The 21,712-nt window shown below is 44.7% G+C and overlaps 2 protein-coding genes across 2 annotated transcripts in view; both read left to right on the top strand.

Annotated features, from left to right (window-relative positions):
- The window catches only part of LOC119406415 (corticotropin-releasing factor receptor 2), a 239,329-nt gene that overhangs the window by 18,214 nt on the left and 199,403 nt on the right, over positions 1-21,712 (top strand). The window lies entirely within an intron of this gene.
- On the top strand, positions 195-11,245 carry LOC125760107 (uncharacterized). Its single transcript, XM_049419786.1, has 3 exons — positions 195-466; positions 535-719; positions 10,445-11,245. The coding sequence occupies exons 1-3, from the start codon at positions 451-453 to the stop codon at positions 10,703-10,705; spliced, it is 462 nt and encodes a 153-aa protein (XP_049275743.1). The 5' UTR covers positions 195-450; the 3' UTR covers positions 10,706-11,245.

The following is a 21,712-nucleotide window of genomic DNA, read 5'->3' as shown; positions in this document are numbered from 1 at the left end:
GGTGCGGGCCCCTTAGCTTGGAAAGCGTATCCCCGGAGTCGGGGCTCTCCCGGTTTGGCGCGAAACCGGATCTGACGTTACCATAGGGAGGTACTCCCTGCCCCTAGACAGGTACTGTTGTAGCTAGGGAAAGATCCGACGATTCCTCGGCCTTGTCCCCAGCCTTTACTTGCCTATGTTCTACTCTGTACCCTCACCGCAGTCGCCGGCTTTGTTTGAGTTATGCCTTCTTTGCGCGGTGTAGTGATAGGCGACAGCCAGGTTAAATTCATGTGCAGGAGTCGCCTTCACTTGCAAACATCCGTCGAGACCTTCACATTTAGTTTTGGTGGTTTTGACGCTGTGCGAATGGCTGAGGCCGTCTCTGCGATGCACTTTCAGCGCGTAGACTGTAGTTTTGTACGTTGGTGGTAACGACGTTTGCAGTGCCAACGCGGACCCTCAAGATATATGCGACAATATAGGGGTACGTATTCTGAAATTGTGAGATGCTTGACATCACTCACTGAAGGTTGTATTTTCTTTACATTTTAGAAGTTAGTTCTGCAACTGCAGCACGATGTGGCCCCCGTGGTGTATACGTCTTCAAAGTGCTGCCACGTTGCTCCAGCTCTGAAGACGCCGATGCAGAGCGCCAGATCAAGAAAACGCGCTTGCTGAACCGCAAGCTGACGGCTACGCTGAAACGCCTGCCGTGTGTTCGAATCTTGAACGCCGAGGTAAGTTTACGCTGACATACTGGTGCGCGCCGCTGAGGGAAATGCCGTACCGTCGTGGTCGGCACGCAGCTTTTTTTAAGAACTTTTTAGCCGCGCTAGTTGCTCATTGCTTGCGGTAAAGTGATGCGGTAGAGGTCTTGCGGGTTAAAATACTGACATGCCGACCACGACGGTATGGCATATCCGTATTGCTGCACGGTAAACCTGCACTGCCAACAGACCTGATTAAAGCGGTATGTAGATGCGTACCGTCCGCACCGCATTCTAACGAATTTTAAAACTTAGTTGTAAGTGCTCCTAGCAATTTTCTCCCGTGTATATGCGTTCATCTGAAATAACTGACTGTTGTTATTGACAAGGCGTTCACACGATGTTGAGATACAGGGAAAATACCGAAATGAAGGTGACATGCACGTTACGCACGTGCACACCTTTTAGTGATCTTGCATGTGGCCATTATACACAGTGGAAAACAAGGCCTTGAAATTTAATGCCCTTTCTTTAAGACGGTGACATACATGGACAGTGAGGATGCTTTTCAGTATTTAGATTTAGCGGAGTGACGCAACGTGGTGCCAGTTTTAGTAGAGGCATTTGAGAATACATGGCTTGCATGTGCAGTCACATGAGCTGGCACGTATGTTAGAGACAATTTTGATAAACCATTCCAATGTCCGTCGAATGGTTCATCAACAATGGCAGTGGTAGTGACACAAGCATCCTAGCCTTTCTCACCGAAGGCCACTAATAGAGTAAGACAGTGTTTTCAAGGCATGGGAAAAGAAATGTTTGACTGAAACATCAGTATGTGGTGATACCAAATTCAGAAAACTGCCAGTGTCCGCATCTTCTCAGTGACAACCAACTCACTATGACGTTGTTAGGTAACTTTTGTTACCCTTGAATAAATGAAAGCCCACAAGTCACTGCTATCTCGATCTGTTTCAGTGGACGAATGAAAACCTGTCGACGAAATGGGTTCATGTATGTGAGGTACCTTTTGAAAAGGCAACAATTAAAATTAACGTTTCAGAACCACTATGGGCCCCTTGTTCAAAATAAAGAATGCAAAGAGGGTGATTATTTATGGCCTAGGTGCCAGTGGGTGCTGGTGTATATCCTGGGTAGGTCAACACATGTACAGCTAAAGTAAGTTGCACACATACCACATTTGAGATCAGATGTATAAAGATTTTCTTCATTGCGATTAGAGCAGTGGTGTCCAAATTAATCGCTTGGTTAGTAATGAATAATTATCCACCAGTCAACAGGGCTTGTTGCTGAGCTAGTTGGTTCATAACTTGAGGTAAAACTGTAATGACGCAAAGAAGACGGGGACGAAGCGAAGACACGAACAGACAGACACGGGCGCCCGTCTTGGCGCCCGTGTCTGTCTGTTCGTGTCTTCGCTTCGTCCCCGTCTTCTTTGCGTCATTACAGTTTTATCCACCAGTGTTTGAGCATGTCTTTCCTTTCTCAAGGCACTTTTTATGGTATTTTGTTGTTTGTTTGAACTTTTCGTTCCACTAATGTAGGATGTGTCACAGCTCACGCATTTTGTGGGTAACCTCCTGGAAACTATTTGTCTAAGGAGCACTTTGATTCTTTGGGAGGACAAACGGGAACAGCAAAAGTATGTGGGCATCCCATGGTGCAGGGAATAAGCGAGTCACTTGCAAGATTTTTTTACACTAATTGTGTGAGAATTTCCCAGATGCCAAAAAACTAGGTAACATGACAGCTCACACATGTTAAAGACCTCTTGGAGCAATAAAAGTTACCAGGGGTAATCTACAAAATTCCACGCATGAACTTTTATACGACTTATATCAGTGAGACTAGAAACCTCAAACGAAGTTCATCGTCAACAAACAGTGCAGCAGTGTACAATAGACAAAGAAGGGAACGGTTGTCTTTGTTCCCTTCTTTGTCTGTTGTCCACTCCTACACTTTTTGTTGAAGATGGATTAGCAACTAGCCCAATCTCAAAGCTTGCCTCAGATGAAGGATTCAACACCAATATTCACACTCGTTCGGAGCTTTGGCAATTTTAGAGCCCTGTAAAAGCCGTTTATTCATCAATAGAGAGCCATTGGGTGTTTCCCAATATGCCTTACAAGTTTGCCATTGAAAGTTCTGTCTACGTTAAAGGGACACTAAAGGCAAATATTAAGTCGACGTTGATTGTTGAAATAGCGGTCCAGAAACCTCGTAGCGCTGCTTTTGTGCCAAGGAAGTGCTTATTTTGAAATAAAATCACGTTTTTAGTGGTCCGCATCGCATTAGCGCGCTTCAAATCTCCCGCCTGAAAATACGACTCTCATACGTCACTGCTGCCATGCCCAACGTTGCCCGCTTTTACTGCGCGGCCGTCGACACTAGTAGCAGCCGAGCGGAAGTAGCGGGACCCACAGTAGCAACAACGGGCGCTGCGGCAAAGACTTGCTCGGATGGGCACATTCAAAGCCGTCACCAAGTTGCGGTTGGTCTTGTAATCCTCAGTACGAAAGTGCAGCGAGCACACACGCAGAGGTTTTGACTGTTTAGCACACTGGCGCAATGGCATGACACTAAGCCACTTCGAGCGTAAGGGTTCATTCCGCGGCACCCAGTGAAAAACACACCGGTTTCCTTGCTGCAGCACTGGCGTTGTGCACCATTCGGGCATCCGGCAATATCACACGCATGCGGCATTTTGTCGAACTTTCTGTCAGAGCGACCTTCACGAGCGCGCAAAACACGCACGGCAGTACGCGATCCCGAAGCTACCACTCAGACGGGCGAGGCACAGCTCGGCAAAAACGAAACCTTTAAACCACGCGCGCCGTTCCCCATGGCAACGCCACGGAGGTTTTGTTTTCCATGAATCAAGCGGAAACGAACAAACAGCATTTTATTACGTCTTTTGATGCTCGGAATGTTCATTTTTTACTGCTGCTAGTTTGATTACTAGTGATTTATTGTAGGCCGACTTCCCTACGTCATCGGGATCACTTCGAAAATGTCCCACCTGTGGCGCTCGTCATGTGATACATTTAGCTTAATTTCTCGGTAAGTAGGGCACTGCTGTTGATAATATTGCCGTTTTAGAAGTTGTGATACATTGGGCTTTCACTCTAACATAAATTGTTATTTGCCTTTAGTGTCCCTTTAATGCAACAGCTTAAACATAATAATTCTAAGTTAGAAACACAGACAACTGGCTAGAACGTGCTATCATATCCTAGTGGAAATGGAAGGACCGTAAATTATAGTGATAGAATCTGGCACACTTTTTGCAGTTTCAACAGGATTTGCATTTTTAAAATGTGTTTCAATGTTGCAAAAACCGGTTTGTTGTGCAGCCTGGTGGACAGGCCTTCATACTGTGCAAAGGAGCCATTCGGATTGCTGTACAGTCTTCTGTTCTTTACATGCACCATAATTCGTGCTTGATATTACAATCTATATTATTAGGCATCCCCACTTTATTCTATGCTTTTTATAAGGCAAAAGGAGTTATTGCTGAGAGGCGGCTTTGCCATCACTGTGACTAAGGGAACTGGCAACCTGTGTCAAGCCGTGGTGCTTATGCGCAGTGCGTATACATGCTGAGTGCACAAACACGAACCACAGCAACAGGGGCTTTATAAGCACAATGTTGCTTTCTTATAGATAAGGCCTTGCTCGTTTGCTGGCGTATTATTGCTATTGTGCTAAACTACCACTGTTTACAATGTGTTGTGTGTATGACTGAATTGGTGCGTAAAATTGTGATAAAAATTTCGAGCCATTCCATTTTGTGAAGGCAGGTTACCAGTGAAGCTGTCTAGCACATAGCACAAAAATATGAACAAATGTATGAACTCGTTTCTTGTTGTGATTGGTGGTAAATGTGATGAAAGGTACACACACACACACTTGTTGTCTTGATCGGTGGGTCATTATTTTTTGGTCATGGTGATGACGACGGCCTTATTGTTGCTATGATGCGCAATGATCAGCTTGGTTACAACCTTGCACATGTTCTTAGCCAGAGTCTCATCTATGCCTGTCTGGTGGTGAGAGGTGCGGTTTGTACAAATTGTGTCGCACAGGAAGCCAAAGCATTCTAACACAAATTGCATAACTACGGTGGTTTGTTTTTGTGTTTTATATTTTTTTCAAATTAGAGGGTAAAAATTGGGTGCTATTTTTCAAGCTGATAATTTGAGAGAAATCACATTTTTCGTGGAACCATCATTGAACTGCATGTTTTGGGGGGGGTTTAGTTTAGAAATGCTACATGAAATACATTTACACAAATTGATAAGTCAAAAGGACAGTAAAGAGCCTTGATAACATCTAGGAAAAGACACATTTAATTCACAAAAAGCTGATCACCGATTTTTTATGCGTCCTTGTTAACGTACATTGCCATTTGCATGTGCAGCATGTTGGTCTTCATTCGAGAGCTGTCTCACCTTTGGATGTTCAGAGGCATCCACTTCCACCTTGAGCACCGCACCGTGCAGCCAACGCTCCGCAGAGCGTCTCTCGCGGGCGGCTGGGGCACGCAAGCGCAGTGACAACTGTAGGTGGTGCCTTCGCCGCGTCGTCTGCTAAAGCGCAGCGGCTCCGCCCAATCGCGCTTGCTCTTCGATGAAGGTAACTTAATCTCATGGAAATCGAGAAGCGCAGCGACTGCGCCTCGTTCCGCACTGCTTTTTCTCCTACTGTTTTCTTTTTCTGCATGCGATCTTAAAAGCAATAAACCTTGGCCCGTGCATGAGTGAGATCGCCAAGCCGGGCTGGCACTCCCGCAACTAAGCTACTCAGATGCTTTGTGCCGTACAGTTAGAATATTCCCGCTACTCACACGGTTGTTTTCATCAGCTGAAAGTTTGGCGACACAAAGTCGACAATAAAAAAATATAAGTTTGCGCTGTGAATTGAAGGCTCACGGAAAACTTTCTGCTTCGTGATAAAGTTTTGAGCCAAGAAATATATAAAGCGATACGCGGTGCTTTGGGTCACCTAGCAATAAAAAGGGAGTCAAGCTTTATTCAGCGCCTGCTTACAGAAGTAATCATTTGTCAGCGGCGCTTCTTTGGTGAACTGATTGCGTGATATGAGTTCAGCTGAAAACTCTATTAGAATGCTTCTTCATTTTTCTGCATGAATGGTACGAATAAGCATGGTTGCACATGAGTAGCAAATTAGGGCGGCGTATTGGCGAGTTAAATTCGCTAGCGCATGAAGGCAGCAGTGCTGATAACACGTGAATGTAATGTAACTTCTCTGAAATTGGCAAATTGCTCACATCCTTTTGTTTTCAGGCGAGTAACAATCCAAACTTTCGCACATTTAAAGCTGTTATGTCAGACCTTACCATGCATTTATCGCCAATTTTGCGGCGCCTAGTTTTGAAGCTGATCAAAAACATTTGCGTGAGCAGCGGGAACATTCTGGCTACTGGGCTCAAAGGAGCTGAGTTGCTTAGTTGTAGGAGCTCAAGCGCGGCTGTGAAAGTTTACTCATGCACGGACTGAGGTTTATTGGTAGTGAGATCGCATCCAGAAATGAAAGAAAACACTAGCAGCAAAAGCTAGACGGAACAAGGTGCAGTCGCTTCGCTTCTTCTGAACCGTGCCGGATGCTGGATTTGCATGCGCATAGCAAGAGCGAAGTTAGCTTCACCGCAAAGCAAGTACAATTCGGCAGAGCTGCCGCGCTTTAGCAGACGACGCGGCGAAGGCTTCGCCTAAAGCTGTCACTGCGCATACACGCTAGTTACCCAAGCAACCAAGAGAGGCGCTCCGCGGAGTGCTGGCCGCACGGTGCGGTGTTCAAGGTGGAAGTGGACGACTCTGTACCTCAGCTGAAAGAACCCTCTCAACATCACAGCTTTCATTAGCTATAGTTGGGTACAACTTTAGAAGGCAGCGGCATTTTCTCCTCAAAGGCGGATGCATACGAGCCTCCACCAATAGGCGCGCACTTCAGGTGACGTCATGAGCCGGACGGCCGGTGACCCCGCCGATGGAGAACATGCCTAACATGCCTAGCGGGACTATTTCTTTAGTCGCGGAGGCAATTGGCTGCTGCGCTTCGGTCATCTGGGCGGGGCCTCTCCTGTCTTCTAAAGTTGTACCCCACTATAGGCACAGCAATGTCATTGCAGCATTTGCTGGCCTCGGGTAGTGAGCAGCAGAGTCATGCCAATATTCAGTGAGTTCAGCAGCTGGTTAGTGTGGATTGCTTCCAGCAAGTACTGGTTGCACTTGTGAAGTGAATTCATGTTTTTAGTCTCTAAAATGAAGGTAGGTCAGTTGTTATGAAATGACTGTCTCAGCAGACAAGAGTCTCTTGCAATGGATTCAATACTGCTTGCAATTTCCATAACGTTAGGTGGTTTTCACCTTTGTTTGAGACGTTCCGTTTAACAGTGCAGTACCATTCTGTGGAGAGTTTTGTGCAAAACTCCACGCAGCATCTTTTCACTAATGTGGTGCTGCTGTTGGGTTACGTAGACAAAGCGGGTTTTACCAGTCATTGTTGAAGCTCGCCGACCATCTGCGGATGATGGAGGATTTTAGCAAGTTTTGAAGGCGTCCGGACGGTTGCTTGCATCTGTGTGCGAGAGCAGACAATGCAGCACTGCATGTGTCACAACTTTGTGGGTGCACTTGTTCTAGCTTCCTACACGGTGATGTCGGTGTCCAACTTGTCGCCCAGAAACCGAAACCGAAAGTCGTTCATACAAATAAGGCGATGTGAAATAGTTTCGAGAGAATACATGAATTTGGGAGTGTGTCTCATGCTTCCTAGATCAATAAGAAATGTTTGCAACAAAGAATGCACAAGCCACAAATTTGATGGCACCACCCCTTTAAGTGGTTGTATGTGAACTTGACGTCAATTTGGACACTTTGGTGGCTTTGTAACTCCTATCTAACAAAAATAATGCAACATGTTTTTAGAGATTAAGTTAGAGCATGTGCTTGGCTTTAATTCTGGGGTTCTTTGTAGGAACTCGTCAAAATCGTATTTTCGGGAAATTCGCGAAAAGCAGTTCTGCTGAGAGAAGACTTCCGTCCAAATCTTTTTGACTTAGGCAAATTTTTTTTTTTCGCAAAACTAACATTGGTTTCGTGGCCCTAGGGACTCGTACAGCAAAATATTTTTTTTTTTCAGCGAAATTAAAGGGGTCCACAGACATGCACCGATGTTATCTGAATACACTCTATCTGCTACAAAGTAGTAATCTTCATGTTTGCTCATGGAATCTTTATGAAATCGGAAAAACGTGGAACTAGCTGTACATTTGGTAATTTGCCCTACCTGCACGCTGTGGCACATAGGCTATACATAGGCGCCCCACTGATGCTTTTTTTAGTGTGAGCAATGGGGCCATAGTGGTCCCGAAGCATCAATTTTATGTACTTTTAAAAAATTTGAGGCGCGTTCTAATATGTTAATCTGGTACCTTCCCCATCTGACAAGTTTTTATCAGACTTTTGACTATGTAGTGAAGTGTACATCACAGGCTTGCTGTGTCAAAATTCTTCTATTATCCGCACCAGGCTCTCCTCTAACACTGTTGCCTTTCACATATGAACATTGGATGCTTGCACGTGTTCTCCATGTAGGGCAGGCTGAAATATTCATATTTATTTTCGTTGGCTGCTGCTTCCTTGCGTTAGTGTCAAAGCAGTTGGGGCATTATACAAATGTGCAGGCAACCATTAATTGAATCTGAAATGCATGTGCCGTATTTACTCGAATCTAAGCTGATGTTTTTTTATAAAAAACAATGTGCGAAAGTGGGGGGTTGGCATAGATTCGAGTACCATGATTAAGTTTTTTTTTTTTTTCTGGCCTTGCGAATTTCGAGTGTCTGCCTACAATCAAGAGTGGCCTAGATTCGAGTAAGTATGGTACATATTCTAGTACTGTCACTATAGCTTCAGTGGTGGTTGGTCAGCTTTCAGTAGTGATTCATCGTAATGGTGGATGCAGGGTGTCGGAATGAAATGTTTTTCGTTTCGGTTTTAGTTTCGTTCCACCGAAAAAAGTTCAGTTTCTGTTCCGGAACTAAAAAAATAATGTTTTGTAACGGTTCTTATTTTTATGCAAAAATTTGAAGGTAAAGTAACGATAAAAACATAGGATTTGTGGTAAACTTGCGCTCCTCTTAAGAACGTGGGACGGGTAAAACACGTTCTTCCCGCATTCTTCAGAGGAGCGCAAGTAACTGTACGACGAATTGCTACAGACTAGCGCGAGCTATGTGGGGTGTCGTGGCTGTGGCTGGCCCAGAAACCCGTCGGGGAGGAGACCAAGACAAACCAGCAACCATCTTTACTCCGCCGAGTCTCGGCCACAACTGCGAGCTGCGAGCGTGCCATCGTTCGTTTTCTTCTTCTACGGACTTCGTGCTTGCAGCCGCCGCTTTTATACTTGTCTATACGCTTCTATACACTTATAGGAAGGAAGAACCAGAGGTCAGCAACAGGAAAGAGCAGGCAACCACAAACGGTGGCAGCAAGGCGGCTGCCACGACGACTGCTAACCCGAAAATGGATGCGGAGCCCCGGAGCCCCCAGTTGCCACGGACAACACCGGGACCTTGGTTACGTGGTGGACGAACCGTGCCGACGTGTGGTCGTGCACGCCACGTGCTGTCCGCTGTGGCCAAGGATAGCGGCTACTGCGCCCTCCTCCCCAGTTTCACCGGAGGGGAGGGGGCAGTATAGAAGCGGTGGCTGCGAGCGTGCTGGCCGTAGAAGAAGAGAATGATGAGCGATGGTGCGCTCGCAGCTCGCACTCAGCAGCCACGGGCAGCGGGCAGTTGCGACCGAGGCTCGGCAGAGTAAAGATGGTTGTCTTGGTCTCGTCCCTGAGGGGCTTCTGGGCCAGCCACACAAAACCCCAAAACTAGCACCCTTCCAAGTTACTGTATTTAAATTTCTCAAAAGTGAATTACGAATTTTCTGAGCAGGTTCTATGTTTTGTGTCAAGGGAGTGAGCATTTTCTCAGAAGCAGCCCGTCATCGAGGGTGCAAGACCGCTGTTCTGATAAAACAAACTTCAGCACCGAGAATGCCCTCTCCACACTAGTGTGACTGGCACACGAAAGTCCACTTGCATTAATATAAACAGCTCTGGTTGCCACTCTTTTCATTTTTCATAAAATTTGAACATCTTTACTTTGGAATTCTTGCATGAGATAAGCGCTAACACTATACCCTGACATATGTATTATTGCTCACGTTGCATGACCTCGGTTGTTCCAGGTCACCAAGTTTTCCCGGAAACTGAAAACTGATAAAAAATATTTCGGTTTCACTCTGGAATGAAATAATAGATAACGTTTGTTATTTTCGTTCCGGCCAAAAATATCTGTTTTTGTTTTTGGTTTTAGTTCCGTTCCGACACACAGGGTGGATGGCTATCTAATTTCAAGCTGTGATATTGGTGGAAGCCACATATACAGGGGCAATGCAAACATTCAAAGGAGCGTGTATTGACTTCAAAAGTTCCGGCTGAGCCCCATCTAGCAGTGAAAAATTTTCACATTGCAGCATACTAGCAACACGTTATGTTGCCAAATTTTTCCATTATCTTATGAAACTGTAGGCTGTGGTCCCATGTTGTTCACTTCCCTTTCTTTTTGTTTAGTGACTTCAGTTGATCTGCAAGTTCTTTCTTGTCTCAATGCATCACATTTTTCCTAATTGCACTAATTTTTTTTGTTCCTACAGCATCGGTTTCTCAATTCCTCGAAAGAGCCACGACATGCGTTCTTAGCAGTTGATGGGTACCATGTGCACAGAGGCCAAGGGATCGATCAGCTGGCCAAAATCGTCAGTTCTCTTGCCCGTGACTTCGGACCTGGAGTGAAGTCACATGCACACAGCGAGCTGGGTATCTGCTACAGGCTGCTGAAGTGCAGCCACTGCAACACAAAAGGCCACGAAGTCCTGCGAGTGCAGCAGATTCCTTCGCCTACCTTCCCAACATGAACCAAGACTGCTTTAGATCATCTTATGTGTAAAGCAGCACACAAAAACAAGACATGAAAGGAGGAATACAATTGAACAGGCCAACCACTGCACTTGCAATTAGCTTATTTTGAAGGGAAAAAAAGGAGGGGGTAATACACATATGCACAACATTCAGATTTTTTTTAAGCACCGTTATGAGCAAAAGTCATTGTTGCATGTGGTGCACTTGTGGGTATGTACTATATACATATTTTTTAAAAGAATAAACTAGTGGCAAGTGCAACAGTTGTCCTGTTGAATCATATTAATCCTCTTGTGTCTTTTTTCTGTGCGCTGCTTTACATGTTCAGATGCTCTGTCACCAATTCACCCGACTTTCAACCTTACTGAAACTTGGCAAATGCTGCCTGCCATGGAACGGCCCTTTTCAGGGCCACCCATGTGTTGTCCGGCTGGTTGTGAATGCTCCCAACTGTTACCCAGATAGCCTCCTTGAAACTTGAGAGGAGTTGTGCGGCGCATGTTGACTCTGCTGGCTGTATATTACTTTTGTATAATTGAGATTGTGCCACAGGGTCTTTCAACTGGAAGTAATACATATAGCATGACCTTGCATTAATTATCTTTCATAAATGCTAATCACTACTCGAACAAATCGAGAACGTTTCTGTATTGCAGCAAATAAATGTAGAAATTGCATATGTCATCACACCTTTATTGCCCCAAAAATTGCATTTATTGCACATTCATCAAGCAAGTGACTTATGCAGGACACTATCTCTGCAAGCTTAGATGTGCACGCGCAGGCCTATTATATATTAGTAAACTAGTCTCTATGCAGAAAAATGCGCTTAGAGCGATTGCTGGCGTGCCTTACAGAACGCACTCTGAACCACTGTTTACCACCTACCATATCATGCACTTTACCAACATGTACCATCATCGTCTTTTACAGCTCTACAAATCACAGATTGAACGCGGCATATTGTTCTTATGTGAAGTCGCTAACCTCCACACCAACATTCTTTGCTACCCTACAAGACACCACGAGTACTGGTTTGTGCCTCACCCACGTACTAATTACGGCTTTCAAACCCTAAGCTATACATTACCTTCCTTGCTTAACAAGTTTGGCTTTACTCACACCTCGATACGCGAACTTTCCTTTAACTCTCTTCGAAACTTATTTCGTTAATGTGTACATTTTTGATGATGATTTGTGATTTTTGATTTTTAATGTGTGCACCTTAATTATATTTTGTGTACGCAACTTTATTTGAATATATCTGGAGATATAATGTGTTTGTAGTGTCACCCATTTTATTGTGCACCGTGTTCTTTTTTTCTGCTTTGGAGTTCTTGTTTGTTATGCTACAATGTTATTCTGTGCTATTTCTGTTTCGTGCATACCGCAGTGCCGATGTATACGGGGGGAAGGGAGCAATGTCAAGCCGCGACTGTGCGGCTTTTTTTCCCTCCTCCTCAGCCATGTATATATATATTTTTTTGTATGCATGTCTGAAATAAAGACTCAGACTCAGACTCAGACTCAGACTTTATGGCTTTGCTATCTCGGCAGCCCTCTGTTCTATTGCTACCTGTGAATGTGCCAAGCAGATTGGTCTGAACGGCATCACAAGTAGCTAAACACATTTTAGAGCGCAATGAACTGGGCTAGTTGGTACTACTTCATCATGTCACAGTGCGAGGAAAGAAGCCAAGGCACACAGTGCTGTGTCCCAGCTTTTTCCTCGTTCTGGGAGCACTGGAACAATGTACATTTGAGAACATTCACTTGGAGCTCCTACCATGACATTTGGCTACATGCTCCAAGCCCAGCTCGTCCAGACATGATTCAAGGCATCACAGTTGTGTTCGCATACATCATCTGTGTAGAGAACAAGTTATTTTGAATTGAAAAATGGCCATCCACCTGTTTTGTACAAGGCTACCAGGAAATCCATACTGATTTCTCAGAAAGGAAGACAAAAAATTCGTACTGTTCCTGGGCTCAAGCCTGGAACCAACACCTTTCCAGGGCTGTTTCTCTACAACTGAGATAGCCAGTAGGCTAGCAATGGGCAGTGTAAGGGCCAATTAGTTGAAAAGTCAAAGCACACAGAATGTGGCAAATGGGTCCTGTGGAAACGTGCAGCAGCTTTTAGCAGAAGATTCTGCGTTAATATCTATATGAAAATCAAACTTGAAAGAAAAAACATTACTTGCAGCTGGTTATAAGCTACTTATACCTACTGTGCTTTCCACAGAACTCATTTGTCATATTCAGTGTCCATGCGCTTCAAACTGAATTTGCCCTCGCACTTTGATTACTAGCATACTGGTTAGCTTAAATGGTAGAGCGACCACCCCGAAAAAAAGTCGTTCTCGAGTTCAAACTGTGGACCATGTCAAATTTTTCGCCAACTAAAATGCTGTTCTTTATGAGAAATCCATATGAATTTTCTCGTAGCTTTGTGCAACAAATGGGAGTGGATGGACAAATGGGAGTGGATGGCCATTTTTACATTCATAACCCTTTCTATGTTGTGCAAAACTCCGCTGTTATAAACGAGTCATTTTCTAGCAGCCAACAGCACATCATAGTGTTTGTAGATCTGGAGTGCTTCCCAATACGGACCACTGAGAATGGCACAGTTGCATTGTGGGGCAAAAGTATATGGACAGTTTGTGCCACTGAGCAAGCTTATGTTATGAGGCCCAGCAGCACATAGTGCTGGCATTGTTGACATAGTTCCTTGAAAGGCAGTGGGGGTTAACATAGGCTGAAGTTGAGGCATCTCCGTTGTAGTGCAGACAAAACGGGTGCGGATAGTTCGTTCATGCTACTGAGAGAAAGTAACGGAAGACATGGCAGCAACACACAATGCCGTTTATGAGTTTGCAAGGCAGGCCAACTGCACCAAGGCGGATGAACTGCAAACAAGAGAGCCACATGGTGTTTCTAAGTGTCAGGCTGTACGTCACGAAAATTTAGCTCAAGAAAGTGAGCCCATAGTGTGCACTATAGGTGACCGCATCTGTTTGTATATAACATGGCTAATAAGCTGATTGGTACAAACTGAGTGAGAAGAGTTTAGCAAGAGTTTCATGCCACGTCTTGAATGTGCTTGAAAAAGTGCGTGAGCCAACATGTTAATAGGCTGCTATCGAACAATGTATCTAGTTTTTCTTTTCTAGTAAGACCTGTATATCCGAAAGTTGGCCTCCCAGACAAATATGTATTATGGGTGTCATACTGTCAATTTTGATCACGATGGGACCTGACTGGGTAGAATTTCTCTACTGTGATTATTTACTGTATGCAAGTTGCAGAAACGAGTCAATCACTGTTGAGAAATTTGACCCTGATTGGGCTTAATTGCGATCAGCAGTGCACCATGTGACAACGGTATCATCCGAGTTAGTTTCTAAGTATGGTCTACATCCAAGCCGTGGATGGATCAACCTGTAAACCTAAAGCGGCGGCACTTACGACTGCAGTTTCGCAAAGTCGTACTCTGTCTTGCTGCAGCTTTTAGCACACCATTCTTTCTATAACTGTTTAAGACGCTTTGTATACAACTGTCTACATCACATGTTTTTGCTAGTCGTGTTGACTAGTGGCTAAGAAAGAACAATATACATTTAAGAATGGATAAATTGAACCTCCTGTGTAATAGATCTGTTTTCAACTTCATTTTGCAGTGTACTGTTAAATATAGTCAATTAGCAGAAGGCACTACCATGTTTGATGTTCCACTTTTTCCAAGTCACCTAAAAAGTATAATTTATCTTTGCTCGAAATGATCATAACCAAGAAAAGAAAAATTAGTACTGTATTTCTAGCCTGAGATTTCATTCTATTTTTGCAAAAAGCAGAACATGAATGACTTCAGGTTCAATGCAATTGCAGTTTAATCAAGATTAGCTACTATAAAGCACATACATGACAATATTTTTGTTGCAACGTCGAGTCCCTTGAGATAATGTGCAACTCTGACGAATTACAGGCAGTTCTTCATAGATCGCGTCTGAAAGGGTTTAATGTAGTCGAATGAAAGCTCGCACTTGAATCGAAAGTTCAACCCGACTTGCAGCTCAGTTGTAGCAAGTTCTACTGTGCGTTTAGTTCTGTTTTTTTTTTTTTTTTTTTTTTTTGCACGAAGTTATACAGAACACACCCTCAATTGGTGCGCTGCTGGCAGGCACTGATTAGTTACTGCATATGCTACCTTTAGGTAGCGTAGTCAGTAACTCTAGCACTGATAAGAAGAAATCAGCGTCTTTAGGTCAAGGGTGCTTGAACTCTTCCAAAACACCCCCTTTCGTGAAAACGAGCAAATGTAGCGCAAGGATTTTCAAAAGCTTTACGTTGCGAGGGGTGTTGGACGTGAACAATTCTGTCTCATCATAATGCAATGTCCTGATGCACTGACAGCGCAGAGGTCATCAAAAGCAAGCTATCGCTTCCATTATAGCACTAAAAGCGCCTTCAAAGCAAAGCTGTCAAATTGAAATCACGGTTTACATGTATGTACAAAAAAAAAAGAGGGGGGGGGGGCTGGGCAGTCATCGACGCCCATTAGCAAAGCAATATTTGTTCGCGGCAATACCTAGTACATCTGAATTTGCTGCACAGCTTTAGCTTATATTTTGTGTGGTACCCGCGCGTTCATGCACGTTCACGATCGTGTCCCGATCATCGGAAATGATTTTTCAGAGCTCGACTGACTCGATACCACATCTAGCGCAAGTTAACGATCAAAGAGCTCGATACCTATCGAAAGCGCAGAGCATGACACTCATACAAAGCACAATGTTGAATTGGAAGTTGCATCGGAACGTGTATCTTACCAATGACCTCACCTGCTATGGCGGGCGAGCGGAGTCGAGTACGAATATCCACGGGTGAAAAAGGCACCACACCTTCACGTGTGAGAAGACATACCCTAAACTCGATAGCGAGCGTTAATGTTAACATTACCGCGTACAAGAAACTAGCGAAAGAACAATTTACATCGCGCAAACGCTGCAAATTGCAAATAAACAATCCGCCATTGCAGACGATGTCGATGTTGATCGAGCTCTCCTCTGTACTGTAATAAAGGATTCGCGCCGTAGCCAGAAAACGTGTGCAAATACCGCTGCAATAATAATAATAATAATAGTAATAATAATAATAATAAATAATAATAATAACAACAACAATAATAATCTAAGCATTCATAAAGAAAGAAACAGATCTAAATCGATTCTGACTTTGTCCTCGTGGCTTGAAATGAAACTGCATTGCATTACTGTAATGAATGTAGTGCAGAAACCGCATGCACAAGTATGCATTATCAACACAGGAAGACACAACCAGGTTAAGCTTTGACAATAAGGCTTTATTAAAATGCTGGTTTGGTTCCTCCATAGCTTTGGGAAATCAATGTCATTTAACACCTCTACAATCAGTAATACAATATCTGAAATGAGAAATCATAAGTGAGAAATGGGCAGGTCAGCACATTCACCAATCGAACACTTTGCATTCCAGTCAATTATTAATTACAGCAGCAGTTGTGTCAGATAGAGCAGATGAGACATATGAGTGACTTAAATTTGATATTTAGTGGAAACCTCGGTCCAGTGCCAACATCAACACATAGTACTTTTCATATTTGTTGAGGCATGTGGTCATCATTGGCAATAATAATAATAATTTCTGGGGTTTTACGTGCCAAAACCACGAGGTAGGTAAAGGCACGCTGTAGTCGAGGGCTCCGGAAATTTTGACCATCTGGTGTTCTATAGACCATCTGGTGTTCTCTAACGTGCACTGCCATCGTACGTACACGGGCTTGTACCATTTCGCCTCCATCGAAATGTGACCGCCGCGGCCGAGATCGATCCATGACTTTTGGCTCGGCACTGTTGTGGCCGCCTCCAGCTTTGCAATGCTTTGCACTATGTGCAATGCCCGACTCGTTTCAGTTACTGTTTCAGGTGGGCTCTCATAGTCGTTATTGTCACTGCTTGACAATGTGTTAGCAATGACCACACAGTGAATGTGCTTGCACACTTTGAAGTGTATCAGGTGCGCACACACTGCACATTCATTGCATCTCAAGGGACAGCAAGCAGCATCCCCGACTTTTGTCACTGTATAAGAGTGCCCTTTAGTAGACTGAGATGGCACAGTCCACGTGCCGTCTTCGTTTAATTTGGCACAACCTGCCCCCCCCCCCCCATTTCAGTGCCAGATCTGTGGTACCTTTCAACTGCACTCAACTTCTTGCCCTTTGATCATCTGTATTGCCCTCTTCATCAAAAATGATATGTCAAGTCCATGAGTGCAGAAATTAGTTTATCAACACGCTTATTCTTCTTTCCCTCCAGCATGCTGTGCTTCATCGTCCTGTGCATGCTCTCAAGGTGCATGTTGGTGTTGATACCTGCCCTCGTCCTAAAGCAGTAGGCCCGCTCTTGAGGTCTAACTGCATAGTTGTCCTTGAAGTACTTCAGAAAATCCCTCAGTTTTTCTTCCTCAGTGTCGAGAAATGATTGAAGATACTTTTCAAATTCTTGCTGGTCAAGGAACTCTAAAAGGAGTCGCACGTTGTGGTACACGTCTGGCCTCAGTTGTTTTTCTACACACTCATGTATCTTCTTCTGCCAATTCCTATCCACATGCCAGGTGCAGAGAAGTTTCTGCTGAGGGACACCCATAACTGACGACCATGCCTTGTAAAATTGTGAGGCGTCATCAGACATAAATGTCTTAGCAGCCACTTTTTCGTTGATGGCACACTCAAGAGACCTGAAAAAGCTGCCAAGTTTTCCTCATTCATCCTGTTGCAGATGAAATAGGCTATAGGTATACCTTATCCCACTTCATCTAGCACTAGAAGAGTGGTCAGCTCAAACTGTTACCCTGTAGTTCCATGTGTTGAGTCAAGACACACAGTGCCCGTGCCCAATTCTTCTAACAGCTCTTTTTGTGGCTCTGTCATCAAAGCAAGGGCAAAATCTGTTGCACCAAAAGTACCAGTTGGGTCCACTGCACCTTGTGCCTTATACAGACAGACAAGTGTTTCACCTTTGTCTTACATTGCTTTCACCCACATATCTACACTGACAGCATCATTGGTGTGACACTGTTCAGGAGCAGCAATGTGAAACTGCCGTTTGATGTTATGCAGAGTTATGCGTTCTGCCAAATGTGCTGGCCTCAGCTTACATGCCCCCAACAGATGTTCTTATATTATTCAATATGGTTTTCATGGGCACACCACGCTCCAGGTCCTCTGCTACGTTGGTTAACCCCGTTGGCCTTTTCTTTGTCACTCATCCTCAAGTGCTGAATTTCTGCTTTATGGCCATAATGCTTTCTTTGGTACCTTACATTTATGGTGATATCTTCAGGTGCCGGGCTCTGAGTGTTCTCCTTCTTCGTCACAGTAATAAATGGAAGACATATCTTACCGGACTTGCAGGTACCCTGACTTTTTTCTCGACGATTACCATGACCTTCCTTCGGCCTAGCCACTCCTGATCTATTAGAGTAGTAGTGGCTCCTCGTTTCCCCACTGGCCAGCTTTTTGGGAGCCGTGTGAAGAATAAACCAACAGTTCTCATTCGCCTCTTCCTGAGCTTTCCATTCACTGAATTCTGTAATACAAATACAACATAGTATCAGAGAGAGACATTAAACCAACGAAAATAGTTCAAAGGCCTTAGACATAGATTACAGGGGCGTAGCCAAGGGGGGGGGTTGGGGAGGTTCAAACCCCCCCCCCCGAATTTTTTTCAATTTTGCTTGCGTATATAGGCACGCACACATACAAACGCACACACGAACATACATAAACTATGGTTGAACTCCCCCCAAAAAAATTTCTGGCTACGCCCCTGATAGATTAATGTCAAATGTTTTATTTTGCTCCCTCACTCTCTCTGCTTCACAAAATAAATTAAGTCCTTCAGTTACCCTTCATCTCATTCAGTGCACTGATATTCTTTCTGAACAACTTCTGAAGCATAAGTTTTTGACCGAGCTTACGAATGTGTTATCAATGGCAAAAACGACTGGGTGATAATGTGACATGAGATGAACATGGGTTTTAACAAAAATGGGTCGTACAAATGAAGAAACAAAGTGTACGGCTTAACAGCGGAGGTCATCAAAAGGTATTAAAAAGGCCTTAAAAGGTTTAAAACTTAAAAAGTAAGAACAATAAAAGTCAACAGGTTTTGCAAAAACACAAATCTTTCTTCGAGAGCACACGTTTTCCAGAGTTTTGTGTGACCTTGCGGAGACCTTGTTGCACAGACTCAAGAAAACCAGTGATGTGCCTCCCAAAAACAGAGATGGACAAAAACTGCTGTTATCCCATATGTGCACCAAGTGTCACATAGGATTAAGAAGGCTGCAGGGTGCGCAGGAGTCAGTGTAGTGTTTACCGCCCACAACAAACTTTGGAGGCCTGTGCAAGCGTGTAACGTGAACAGTGAAAAGCCTGACATGCTGCAAGAAGCACACCACGCAGTTTTTGTCTTGCAAATGCGGCATCGTGTATAAGATTCCGCTCTCTTGTGGATGTGTTACATCGGCCAAACTGGCCAATGTATAACGATCGCTTGCGTGAACACGCCAACAATTTAAAAGTCTGACGGCAACATGGCCTTACACTGTGCAGCTTGCGGTTGTACCCCCTTTCTTGACCAGGCTGTCATAGCTCGAGAAATATATGATGCATCATGTAACAGCTCGGGCCCAGCTGTGTCACTCTCGAAGAAAGAGTCTGCGTTTTTTGCAAACTTTTATTGTTGTTCTCACTTTTTAAGTGTTACCTTTTCAAGGCATTTTTAATACCTTTTTACAGCCTCCTTTGTTCAGCCGCATCATTGTTTCTTCATTTGGATGACCCGCTTTTTTGTTAAAAACCCATGTTCATCTCATGTCGCATTTATCACACAGCCGTTTTTGCCGTTGATAACGCATTCATGAGCTCGGTCAAAAACTTCTGTATGGTATCAAGGGTTTTTTCGCTTTGTCGCCCTGTTTCCATGGGCACGTTACCGCCTGTAATCTTTAGCGAGAAAAAAAAAAGCGTAAGGAAGAAAAAAATAAAAATTTTTTTGTTGATAGTCTTGTCTGAAGCACTCGATGTTACCACGTGATGAGTGTAGTGCATTAAATGTTAGTTGGAAGTAGCGCTCTATGTGTCGTTTTCACTGTCCCTGTCTTGTGCGCTCACGTTTCACACATCATGTATCCACCGGACATATTTGCTCTGCTTTGTTTTTAGAGGGAAAACAAAAAAGCGACGCAAGCGGCAGTGTGATCGAGCAAATTGTGAAAATTAGTGCCTCTGTGCATACTTGTTTTCTTTTTTTTTTTCTACGCGACAAGCACATGCGAATTATAACTAGCTGGCCACAGTGAATGCACGTGGAAGCGGTCATGTGCTGTACAGCCTCACCACAAAAGATGATAAAAATGCACTGACACTGTCTTTTCCAACAACTATAAACTGAAAACAGGATGGGTACTCACCTTTATCTTTGTGGAACGCCTGCTGCACGTAAGTCGGCGGCGAATTTGTGCGCTGCGAGTGTGATGCTCCACATATTTTTCCAGTGAAGACAGGCCAACGCCACAAACGTCGCATTTCATGGGAGTATTGACTTTTGCGGCTACTTGACGACACCGACGACACTTCGTGACACGTGCGCGGAGACCGCCGGCGGAGGTGAAGATGACACTAGGACACTAGGGACGAAATTCATCAAGCACTGTGACATACTAGGCACTCCGTGGCGACACGGGAAAAGTCAAAACTAACTTAGGGAAAGAAAGTCTTCAAGTGACGTCACACGTGAGGTGACGTAGCAGTGACGTCATCTATTGTTCGCGAGAGAGCCCTTACTACCGGCGAAACGCATGTTAGCTTGGTCGCAGGGTAGACGCTGAGAAAGCGTATCCCCGGAGTCGGGGCTCTCCGGTTTGGCGCGAAACGGATCTGACGACCATAGGGAGGTACTCCCTGCCCCTAGACAGGTACTGTTGTAGCTAGGGAAAGATCCGACGATTCCTCGGCCTTGTCCCCAGCCTTACTTGCTAGTTCCACTGGTTCTACGGTTCTACTCGGTACCTCACCGCAGTCGCCGGCTTTGTATGTCTTCTTTGCGCGGTGTAGTGATAGGCGACAGCCAGGTTAAATTCATGTGCAGGAGTCGCCTTCACTTGAAAACATCCGTCGAGACCTGCACATTTAGTTTGGTGGTTTGACGCTGTGCGAATGGCTGAGGCCGTCTCTGCGATGCACTTTCAGCGCGTAGACTGTCGTTTTGTACGTTGGTGGTAACGACGTTTGCAGTGCCAATGCGGACCCTCAAGATATAGCGACAATATAGGGGTACGTATTCTGAAATTGTGAGATGCTTGGCATCAGTCACTGAAGGTTGTTTTTCTTACATTTTAGAAGTTAGTTCTGCAACTGCAGCACGATGGGCCCCCGTGGTATACGTCTTCAAGGTGCTGCCACGTTGCTCCAGCTCTGAAGACGCGATGCAGAGCGCCAGATCCAAGAAAACGCGCTTGCTGAACCGCAAGCTGACGGCTACGCTGAAACGCCTGCCGTGTGTTCGAATCTTGAACGCCGAGGTAAGTTTACGCTGACATACTGGTGCGCGCCGCTGAGGGAAATGCCGTACCGTCGTGGTCGGCACGCAGCTTTTTAAGAACTTTTTAGCCGCCTAGTTGCTCATTGCTTGCGGGGTAAAGTGATGCGGTAGAGGTCTTGCGGGTTAAAGTACTGACATGCCGACCACGACGGTATGGCATCCGTATTGCTGCACGGTAAACCTGCAAGAGAGCAGAGTGGGTCAGGGAACAAGGGGGTTAAGGACAATCATAGTTGAAATCAAGAAGAAGAAATGGATATGGGCCGGGCACGTAGCACGTCGGCAGGATAACCGGTGGTCATTAAGGGTAACTGACTGGATTCCAAGAGATGGCAAACGCGTGAGGGGGAGACA

This window comes from Rhipicephalus sanguineus, chromosome 10 (assembly GCF_013339695.2).
Source record: "Rhipicephalus sanguineus isolate Rsan-2018 chromosome 10, BIME_Rsan_1.4, whole genome shotgun sequence".
NCBI lineage: Eukaryota > Metazoa > Arthropoda > Arachnida > Ixodida > Ixodidae > Rhipicephalus > Rhipicephalus sanguineus.
The sequence above is the reverse complement of the archived record's forward strand: the minus strand, read 5'-3'. Positions and strand labels throughout refer to the sequence as shown.

Excerpts from the sequence above, each read along its gene's own strand:
- LOC125760107 (XM_049419786.1), top strand. Across the intron at positions 720-10,444 it reads TTCGAATCTTGAACGCCGAG|CATCGGTTTCTCAATTCCTC; the intron begins GTAAGTTTACGC and ends TTGTTCCTACAG.